The sequence below is a fragment of the Crassostrea angulata genome, chromosome 10 (genome assembly GCF_025612915.1).
Source record: "Crassostrea angulata isolate pt1a10 chromosome 10, ASM2561291v2, whole genome shotgun sequence".
Classification (NCBI taxonomy): Eukaryota; Metazoa; Mollusca; class Bivalvia; order Ostreida; family Ostreidae; genus Magallana; species Magallana angulata.
The window spans coordinates 28,452,966-28,464,426 of NC_069120.1; the positions used below are offsets into that span (position 1 = coordinate 28,452,966).

Below are 11,461 nucleotides of genomic sequence, written 5' to 3' on the forward strand. Positions count from 1 at the left end.
TTTTGTCATCATGGCGCCTTGCTATTGCGTGGAGTCTGATAGTGACATATCTAGTTGGATAACATTAAAAAAAAATCGGTAGTCGATTTGTGGGGAGAGTTGCATGCGGTTTTATAGCTTATAAAATACGTGCATAGTACACGTCCCATACAAATGGATGTGTTTACCTCCGGTCTTTCATTTTTAAAATGTAAATTGAACATTATTCTGTTTGAATTAATTTTTCAATTTTAACTATAGTAGTATATATTATATATAATATAACATTCATAACTGTGTATATATTAAGATTTTTTAAATGTATATAAATTTTAATCTTCCTTTAAAAAAAATTGTTACATTTAATCATTATTATATTAATAAATCAAGTATTGTGAACTTGAGATTGAACCATGGGGTGCCTTGCAATCAGGCTCATTTAGAAAAACGAAAAATCATATATAATGATCTGGTGTATTATTTTTTCTACATTGATTCTCAATAATTCTTTATGACAGAAAGTAAATTCCTTTGTTTTATACGTAAACACATTTTCTTAAGGATTAGGAGGAGTCACAAAGCCTGCACATAGCAGGAACAACATCAAAGGAGAAAAACAAAACGTCAACAATGAACAAACTGACTTTCCACAAAAATAATATTTGTTCTTATATTAAATGCTTCTCTTGATGTTATTCTTAAATGAATATTTGTGGGAATATAAAATAATCCAAAATGTGTGATTTGATTTTGAAACAGTTTAAGCGATGTGAATGGAAATCAATGTTGTTAAGAAAAAATTTAATTAAAAAATAAATCATGAAGTTTTACCTTATTATTTATGAAATATAAACAGGATATTCGAGATAGAAGAAGACAGAACAGTCATGAAATATTTTCAAGATTTTCCAGAAGTTTTACTTTCTGTTTGAGGTGTTTGATAGTTGGATTTGAAATTGGAGTGCCGAGAAATAAATATAAATCACAAGTAAATTATAACGCATTTAGAATCAGCGGGATACTGGGATATCAAAACAGATAATCGGCTGAAAATCGTGTTTGCATGGCGTTTGATTTATTATGGGAAGAGAGAGAGAGAGAGAGAGAGAGAGAGAGAGAGAGAGAGAGAGAGAGAGAGAGAGAGAGAGAGAGAGAGAGAGAATTACAGGTAAATCACTTTAATTTTTCGGATTCTATTTTTAATTCCCCTAACGTTTTGATTTTTCATTTTCAGGATGACGAATCACCAATGACGGTGCCATGAGAGTTTATTATGAATGAAATCGCATTAATGTAGGCGATGGAAAAATGTCTACAAAACAAATCAAAAAGTTAAATTCCTCATTTTACTGCTCAATCCGTGAAATAACATTACTCGTACTTTATGCGGAAGTATCTCCGAAAAAATCAATCCCCAGCACTGACGTCATCATGCGTCTACGCATGTCCTTTACACATGCAGCCATTTCCGCAAGATGGGTAGAGTGAAAAAATAAATAGATATTGACCAAAAAGAAAATATAATCGGCAGTTCTGTTGATACTTCTGCTTTCTGGTTATTTTTTTTTAAATTCTTTAAATATGTCTGTCTATTCTAGCTTTTATTAAATGTAAAACTGTCTAAAACCCACAAGTAATTAGTTTTCAACATCTTGAAATGAACGAAAATGAACCTCGTTTTTCTCACTTCATTAGCGACGGGTTAGGTCATTACATTTGCAAGAAATAAATGTAAATAATTAACCAATCCTTCATCATTTATATAAGCGTATATTTTTTTTCCATCGGTGTACACAATAAAGACAAATAACTCGATTTCTTCTGGGAAAAGATTATTTTATTTTTTTACAAATATATACAACAGTATCAAAATATACATAAATTAATAAATGATATATGATAATAAATGCATAGAATTTTTTTTTTTTTGTTCGATTGCGTCTTCGTAAAGGATAAATATCAAAAAGCCGATGATTGATTCCTCCCATATAGAGTTCATTTGAATATCAAATATAAAGTGGAAGACTTAATTGTATACATACAAAACATCATTTGGCAATAGAAGAGATATAAAAATAAATATATTATGTTATCAAAGTCTTCGATGTACTGCTGGCCACGCAGTACTCAATACTGGATTCGAACACCTTAGCACCGGTGAAAACAAGCAAATGGCATGATTTCTCAAGGGGGACTTTATTCTCTGCGAGTCATATACATAGAAAGTTATAAAACACAATGGATAAGTTACAAAAAATTATCATCCATGCACACACAAGAAGAAAAGAGAAAAAAAAGAGAATAAAAATATGAAACTTTATCAAGTTTCTCCAGAAAAAAATACCCCAATCATCCATCTCTTGTATATAGTTAAAAAAAACCAATTTAGCATTCGCACATCTTGACATATAAACGAGAAGATCACGGACGAGGTGTTCCGAGAGATCACAGCGATACAGTCATGTCCGATATCACACGAATAGTATAGTCCAAATTTTTAGGCGTATCTATCCCACTGTTGGTCCGCGGGTACCGCGGCGGGGATGGGGTTAAACATTTGACGATTCATGCCCATGAACTGATAGGGCTGAGAGCCAGTGGAGGAGGAGGAAGAGGAGTAGGAATTGTTCCCTTGAGACACGTAGGAGTTGCCATGGTGACCGTCCATGCCATATCGGGGTGGTGGAGACAGGCTGTAGCTGTATTGCTGGCTGGAGGATTGTGTGCGCCCGCTCAGAGGCTCCAGCTTCACGGAAGGATTGGATTCTTCGTGATCCGAATATTTACAGTCACTGGCGCTGCTGGGGTAGGATGGACTATGCATGTTGGGAGAATGAGAAGGATTGCCGCTTGGCGGCGAGCGATGGTTGGACAAATCGTATGGGGTGGAGATGTCATTGTTTTGTGTCATGTTGTAGTTTGGCAAACACATGGAACCGGGGGCCCTGTAAGAGCTGGTCCAGGATGATGACGTACTAGTGGTGCCTGACGTCATACCATAAGGAGTATATTGGTCGTTTTCTCCTTGAATGGCTGGGTTGGCAGCAGTGGTTGGCAAATATCTATCGAATTCATCCAGATCATTGTAAGCTACGGCTTCTGGGGCAAGTTCCAAATTAACTCGACTGAAATCTATTGAGTTCTGGTGTCCTCCTACAACATAAAAATAAAAGAAACATTTAGATATCATTTCAAATGAATCATGCATGTTTTTCGGTACTATATGTTATTCATGTTCTAAAATAACGCACAAAACAATGCACTATTTAAGCTTAAAATACTATACAATTTTTTGGAAAGATCATTACCTGAAATGTGGCGCACCGCGCGCATGCGGTCAGCCATGGATTTAAGGTTGATCAGCTCGTGTTGGTTAGGGGTGGCAGGGGGAGTGGGAGGCCCGTGGTTGTTGTGGGAGGAACAATCGCTGGAATCCCCGTCACTCATGCCCGTGGGGGAACCTTGCATGCCCTTGAACATCATGGCGTGAGACATGCCTCCAGCAGAATCGGCGGGGTTGCCATTGGCGCTTTTTAGGGGCTTTCGTCTGCGGGGTTGGTATTTGTAGTCTGGGTAGTCTTTTTTGTGTTGAACTCGGAGCCTCTCAGCTTCGTCAACAAATGGTCTTTTCTCTTCCTCGTTTAAAAGTCTGTAATTCAAAGAAAAATCAAATTTAAAATCATGAAATAAAGACGATATAAAAAGAAGGCCAAAAAATTAGGATTTCATATTATAACCTTTTCCATCTTAAAGTTTTGGAAATGATGCCGTTATTATTAATTGTGTTTCTTGGTATTTGGTTGTATAACATATTGCCTGAATATTAATGTATTATACTGAACCGATATTACACATGCCAAAATCTGACGTCAGGAGTGAATAATTAGCATTGTCAAACGGGGGACATTTTGTGTGGTGATGATTGGCGCTTTTGACATCCCCAACGAAAGAGAGAAAAATCACACACAAAATAACATTTCCTCTCCCAACTTATCGCTTGAGGTACCTAAAGGTGCATTTTCGATGATCGATATGCTTCGGCGGTCGAACATACATTTTTATGCACGTGTTATGTGTACATTTACACCTGTGTTTTGCACCTTAAGCTACCGATCTGACCAGTGTATCGGAAGAGGCACCGATAATAAATGAACATTGTAACTGTCAAAAGAATCTGGATAGGATGTTCTCCTAGATTTGATAATTAAGTCTTATTATCTCATCTAAATTTTTACATTTCATTTATTATTAGCTAATTTACCTAAATCTTATAAAAGACGGAGAGAAATTATAATATTTTACGTATACATTAATTTTTAGTATTAGCGTATCGAATTAAAATAATCAAATATTCAATAATTGTATATTTTAAAAGTATAGAAAATAAAAGTGCACGTGAAATAGAGTGCTTAATGGTGTCATAAATTACGCAAGGTGTGGGGAATTATTCTACGAATATGTAAATACCATCGCTGTCTAGGACATTTCTATTCCATCATTCAGACCGATTTGGGGACAAAATTGACAAATTTAGAAATATCTTGCAATATAAATAGTTTTTTACTGAGTTTGAATAGCAATGTAAGAACTTTTAAGGTACATATTAAAAGGGGAATACATTTATTGTTAATTTTTAGTGTACTTATCGGAAATTTCACACCAGGAAAATAAAATATTAGGTGAAAATGTGATAATTCAAATAGACTATTTTTGTGTTTTGATGTATTTTTTGAACCGGTTTCATTTAAATGCTAATTGCTTTTAATTGTTTATACTTCTCTAGCTATAATTTCATGCGTGACGTCTGTCTCTAAATGAAGACAGTTGTAGGCTTATGGAGATAGATTTGACGAATGATACAGGGGGCCCCGAGATCTCATATTTATTTCTCATTCACCTTAAAATGGGCTGTGGAAAAAAATTTATTGCTAGCCTTCATATAATTTCATTATGTAATTTGTCGCGATTTCACGGACACATCAGATTTTATTGCTAATGACAATAACAAAATTTGCAGTGTCCCTAAAAAAAAATACAGGAAAAAAAACCACCAGACGACGTTTTAAAACTGGAAATGCCTTTGCATTTTATCATAATAAAAATAAGTGCTCAGAAAAATTAGTTGAGATTTAATGTAAGATCTATTTCCTTTATGTTATTTCCATCGGAAATGCCTATACATCAACGACAAGTTTCAAACTACTTGACATTGGGACCACACGAGAGCAAGCAGAGAGGTGGGGGGACTATGTTTCCATCACCGCTAAGGAATCGGCGAGCAGGGAAAAATCAGATTACATAAAACCTTAAAAATCAGTGGATTAAATTCCTGAGGGTTTTTAAGGACATTCATATCATTTGCAAGGTTTTTGTTTTGCTCAAACCTGTCGCCTTGAGTACAGATATTTTCTGCATATCCTATATCGCATTACTATATTACTCACATGCGTTCGCTTAGCATGGGACGAAAAAATGCCAACGCCTTTAAATAACAGTGTGATAATATGACCGGCTCGTAAGAGGGGAGGCAGAAAACAGGGTGGGGCAAATTTACCGGGGTCTAGGATGAGTGACATTACGATGTCAGTGTGTCAGCGTGCCAAAACTTATTAAACTTGTGTCACATATATATATATAACGTATTATACACAGACAGTTGGATTTTGTAAAACTGATGATGTATCGTCTGTCTCCAACTCGTGACCTTTCCGTACAAAAGGTGCACCGAAATGTTGACAACATGAACTAACTCTGATGCCACAACGAGGGCCCGAATATAGAAAGATTTCTGACGACCACGAGCTGGTCTCTACTACACATACACTTCATTTATCGGGCTCGCATTAGTGGCAGATAAAAATGAGGGTTGACTGTCGAAAAGCAGATTAAATTGATGCGATTAGATTGACAGTTACCAGCGGCGACCCGGAAAACACAGAAGTAGCCCAGGTTTTCACTGTTAACATCATTATTTCCAACGGTATTGTCACCTAACATGTTCACACCAATTTGCTTAAGATAGATAATGCAATACTTCAATCAATTAATCATAACGGCACCAAATATATCACATACAAAATAGACCCGATAATCAATATGAAATTCGTGTAATTAGAAGTTTTGATAACTTGATTGACCAAACTTACCTCCAAAGTTTTCCAAGAGTCTTGCTAAGTTCGGCGTTATGAAGATGTGGATACTGATCGGCTAGCTTTCTCCTAGCAGCCTGAGCCCATACCATGAAAGCATTCATGGGTCGTTTTATGTGGGGCTTCCTCTTCTCTCCGTTGGGTCCCCTCTGAGGCATCGGGATCAGAGACCAGTCATATCCTTTCAAGACTTGGGAAACGGCATCCTGAATTTGTTTCGGAAACTTTCCAGACTCGTCCAAGTTGGCTTTGCTGAGGAGACTCTCGGCCTCTGTGAGGGGCCCTGCCCCCCGAACAGCCTTGAGGAGCTGTTCCGTGGAGGGCTGGGTGCAAGGGGATCCTCTCCCTTCGTCAGTGTCGCTCATTTTCATCTGCATATAAATGTTAAAAGTTCCCAACAAAAAATATAAAGTCTAGATTAACGAATTCTCGCTGAACGATGGCAGTCGAACTTTTTTCCTTCTCTCAGAAAAATCACTGAATTTTACAAATTTTGCCAGTAAGCAAAAATCTTTTATAATATTAATGTTCTCTTCATGTCATGCAATTGTAAACTAAAGTTTCAAACAACTTGTTACTCCTGATAAACGAACAATTCGCATAAAATAAAGCCTATCGGACCGCCCATTTTACGAGGGGCTGACGCATGCGGTGAAGTGTCGCTCGAGGGGAGCCAATCAAATTCACAATTAAGCCCTTGACATCATAAGGTTTACGCTTCTGGAATAAATTAAGTCCAGCTGAGATTTTTATTGGTCCAAAATGTCATTTGCTAAGAAAGTTGTTATATTTTTGCTTCGGTTTTTTGTACATTGGATGTGTTGACTGACAATCCGTGTTTACTCCTGTATGTTGTTGTCGTTAGATTCTAAATGTCCAGAGCTTTTGGATTTGATCAATGAAAAGCCTTGAAAAATTATTATTTTCACGGGGGTAAAAAATACAGAAAATGAATTGCTAAGCTGTTAATGGTACATACATGATAAAGAAAACATTAAAAGGACATTGAGAATGTTTACCGAATTTATATATTAGTTCAATGAATCTGGTGTTAAACATTGTATTCGTAGAGGAAATATGGCCTAAGCTACGGTATATATTTATTTTTTGATACATATTTTTTCTCTACATGCTAATACATGTACTATAAGTAAGCTAAAATAATTTAGCCAGTAGTGATGTATGTATTTTTCTTCTATTTGACGCCATCTTAGCGCTTAGTTGTAGAAACTCACGTTCTGCTATCATATACGTCCCAATGCCCGCCTCTTTCATTCATAAAAGTAATAAATGGTTAAAGCACGTGTTGTGCTATTACGAGGCGCTCTCATTGATAGATGAGAGAAAAAAAACACAGGTAGTAGTCCACAGGTAAAAACGTTGTTTACTTAGGGCACGATTAGGAATTCTATTGCAGTATAGAAATAAAACGGCATAATACGCCAAAACGAAGCGGACCAACGTCCATGAAATTGGTATCAAACGTATTATTTCTCCACAACTGGTCGATATTTGGAAACTTCAAAGAAGGGGCTCATGTTAAAATTCAAAAATAATAAGTTATAGGTCACAGATGTGCCTCAAGTTTTCGAGAAGAAGTATGGTCACAATATCAGGTGTTTCCATGGGCTCTAAACATTTTAGACATTTCTGTACATTCAACGACCCCCACGAGCCGGGAGACTTGAGGTTTTTAAAATTAGGTGGTTTTAGCTAAATTTAATGAAGACAACACAAAACGGCACATAGCTGTGTGATTCTAAATATAGATGAACAAATCTGGCAGAAAAAGGCAGACCTATCATTCATTTATTAATTCAAAAGAAAGATTTTCGTCGACACTGACAAAAATTTCCGCCTAAAATATCCTGACGGAACAATAACTTATTCCGAAGTATGAGGGAAAAAAAATAAAATGAAACAAAAGGTAGACTTGAGACTATTGAAGGTAGAAGTGCAAAAGCTTTTAAGTATAAGTATATAGTCGCCACACTAACTGTACATATATACTTATTTGAGTGAATGTCTCGTAGACAAAATCAAATTAGATTCTTCAAGCAATCCAACTGCTTTATCTGTGTAATTCAACGGCTTCTATATTTGAACAGCTTTTCATTCCCCATTTATTCATCTGTTTTGTTTCTATAGATCACATTTAGGACTCGCTAAACACATGACTTTTTTTCGGTACTTCAAGAAAATTTTATTGTACACATAGAAATACTCATATTGAGTTCATCCTCGTGAATTTTATCCAGAGGACGTGTATTTTTTACCCATTGAACAAAAAAATTCCAAAGACAAATAAACGAAACACGTATACGTGTTTATATTAATACATGTTTTCGTCAATTTGAAGTCGACACAGTACATGCAAATAAAGGTTCAGTCACATTCTATTGTTTAACAAATATACTTGAATCATTTTCTCTCTCAGATGTGTATAATGCATATAAATTTATTTTATATCAAATAACCGAAAACTTAAAATTACACTGAAATCACACGTAATCTGTAGGGAAAAACCTTTAACTAAAGGCTCTTGTTAACACAATAATCACTTTTATTCTTTTGCACCGCAGCTCTTAGCAGTAGGATACAATTCAATGGTAAAAATTATCAGTATACACTCCAATTATTGTTCAAATGTTAAGATAATTTCCTGTGAAATATACGCATGTACATGAAACATCTTAGCGTTTTTGCTTGGTAATTTGAAAAATGATATATAACGCTTAGTTGTATACACATTATGTGTTTTCCATGCATAGTAAAAATAACACATACAAGTACTATATAGTAAAACATCGGCTTTCTTGGCCTCTCAAATTCTGATAAAGAAAAAAATTGCAGTTATTGAATATTGAATATTCAATCACTGCAATCTTTTCTTGATACCTTTATTCTATCCAACGCCCATATCACGAAAAAGAAATTGTTAGTTGTTAGGACTTGTTTATAATCCTTTTAAAATTTACAATAAAATATGTTCTAACCGAATCATGGTCTATAAATTCTTAAATAATGTTTGGTATTTCTTATTATCATGATCATAGAAGTTAGTTCTGCAGAGTATTCATATTGAACGGAGGCTCATTTTATTATTTATAGTGTCACATGGATTTTTCCGAGTAAAAATATAAGAATTGCAGTTAATGATTAAAACTTTGAAGAAAAAAGAACCCGTCAACTCCCCTCTAAGTTGGTATCGGTTGACGAAACATTTCGTAGAATTTATTGTCACGCCATATATAGATCTAAATAATTGCAGATTTTGAACTATTCATGAAATACAGGAGAGGGTCTTTTCTCACTGAGAAAAACTGAAAAAAACCCAACAACAAACAAACAAGATTGAAAACCATCAAGTACATAGGTACCAGCCGGTTTTTAGATGATCGATAAAAGTATGAAAAACACGTTAAATAATTTGAATATGTATATATATCCTTCACAAAGGTTTGTGGTCTTTTGTTTATGACAAATATATACACTGTATGCATCCTTTGCCAAAAAGTGTTAATGTTAACACAGAATGTACCTAATAGCCGAAGTCTTTTTTTTTTATTAAACAACTGTGGTCGTCTGGTTTCGATATCTTTAGACATAGATGAAACAGAATCATACATTAATAATCACCTGGTTCAGGACTCATCGGTTTACTTCTAAAAATTGTTTGTCAAGAAGATTTCAGCTGTTTATGTGAAAATGCATGACGGAAAACTCACAGTCAAAAACCATGATACGTTCAATCATTCACAAATTTTGGGTCAAAAACAACAATAACAAAGTGACTCAATTTTACTTTAATTTTTTTTTCAAGTATGATGAAGTATATTGTCGTAAACATTGTTGCATTATTTTTAAATGCTCTGTCATATTTAATTAAATTTTGGTGGGTTTTTTTTTTCAATCAAAGAATTTTTTTTCCCGCTTCTTGACTATTTCTGTGAATATTTTTGTTTCTTTTGCAATAAATCAACGTTGGTCGTATATATCGTTGTCTTTTAATGAAAAAACTTTTCTGAATGGATTATATAATTCATTCAGAAACCCATCAAGAAATGACTTGTCTTTCACACAGAATTTTGATATCAAAAGCTCACACAGAAATTTGATTTGGAATGTTTACCAAGACCTCACGACTCTGTAATACTTATTAGAAACAGAGATAAGTTAAAACATTTTATCTTTTTTTTAATAAAGTTGTTAGAACTAATTCTGCAACTCATCATGAAGAAAAGATTTCTCCACGTTCAGTTCAGAAAGATCCTCAAAGATTTCGCTAACAGGGCGATTTGGGAACATAAATAACGTTCTATAAGAATCATATCGTAAACGTCTATAATTTGATAATTTATGTTAATTTTATTCCAGATTGTTACTTTTTATAACTAAATGGTAAAGTATAGATATGCAAATTAGACCATTGTTATTCATGTTCTATCTGCCTCGCGGTGTGATGTATGTCAAACTGTGTACTCCAGGGTTGTCAAAGGTTAAATGGCGACTAAACAGTTATGACGTCATTTCCCAGTGTACAAAAGCGTTTCCTATAGAAATAAAGGGGGAAAAAAGACAAAATGATGAGACCTCTGCGACATGTGATCAATAAAACTTGAAATTGACTTAAATAATTAAATGTAAATGAAAGTGAATCACTCCGCACTATAAACATTATTCAATTGATTTTCATTGTTTTGAAGATAATAACAAGATATATGGGTACGGCTAAGTCGTTCTTAGAATATTACGGCTTTAATAGTTTCCTCAAAGTAAATGTTACCGACAACATGTGACAATAGCTGCTTTTATACACTTAAAGAACATGTTCGAAATCTATAGGTCGTTGATCGAACTTTAGAGTAACAAACATAAAAAGGATAGATATGATGTATGGCAAAATTAATGGGAGGTCTGTATTATTATTTAACTTTATTTTAATTAAGTATTCGAGTTAATTGAATTTACTTTCCGAATCTGATAAATAAGTTATGAAAATGATAACTCTCTCTCTCTCTCTCTCTCTCTCTCTCTCTCTCTCATGTTAATTAAGTCTTTGATTTAAAAATACATGTCAAAGACTAAAAATGATGGGATTTCTGTTGAGCATAACTGATCCTTCAAAAATATTTCTTGGGGGGGGGGTGGTCTTGAAGTCAAGAAACGATGTTTCGTTTATTATCCAGCTCTTAATTATCAGTATCAAACTTTAAAAGGTGGAGTAATCAAGAATGATCAACTTGACAAAATATAAGTTGACAAACATAAGTTGACAAACATAAGTTGAAAAATTAAAACAAGGATCTCTCACGCGCACGTGTTCCCTATAA

The 11,461-nt window shown here is 34.5% G+C and overlaps 1 protein-coding gene across 1 annotated transcript; it reads right to left on the bottom strand.

The window, feature by feature from the left end:
- Nucleotides 1-1,800: 1,800 nt before the first annotated feature.
- On the bottom strand, nucleotides 1,801-6,704 carry LOC128167597 (transcription factor Sox-8-like). Its single transcript, XM_052833395.1, has 3 exons — nucleotides 6,126-6,704; nucleotides 3,288-3,628; nucleotides 1,801-3,132 (listed from the first exon to the last, which is right to left on the bottom strand). The coding sequence occupies exons 1-3, from the start codon at nucleotides 6,503-6,505 to the stop codon at nucleotides 2,477-2,479; spliced, it is 1,377 nt and encodes a 458-aa protein (XP_052689355.1). The 5' UTR covers nucleotides 6,506-6,704; the 3' UTR covers nucleotides 1,801-2,476.
- Between the last annotated feature and the right edge of the window lie 4,757 nt (nucleotides 6,705-11,461).

Bases quoted from the DNA above. Each gene is read 5' to 3' on its own strand.
- LOC128167597 (XM_052833395.1), bottom strand. From the start codon at position 6,505: ATGCAGATGAAAATGAGCGACACTGACGAAGGGAGAGGATCCCCTTGC. The intron at 3,629-6,125 runs GTAAGTTTGGTC...TTTGAATTACAG, and splicing joins ACTCTTGGAAAACTTTGGAG to ACTTTTAAACGAGGAAGAGA. The intron at 3,133-3,287 runs GTAATGATCTTT...TTTATGTTGTAG, and splicing joins CGCGGTGCGCCACATTTCAG to GAGGACACCAGAACTCAATA.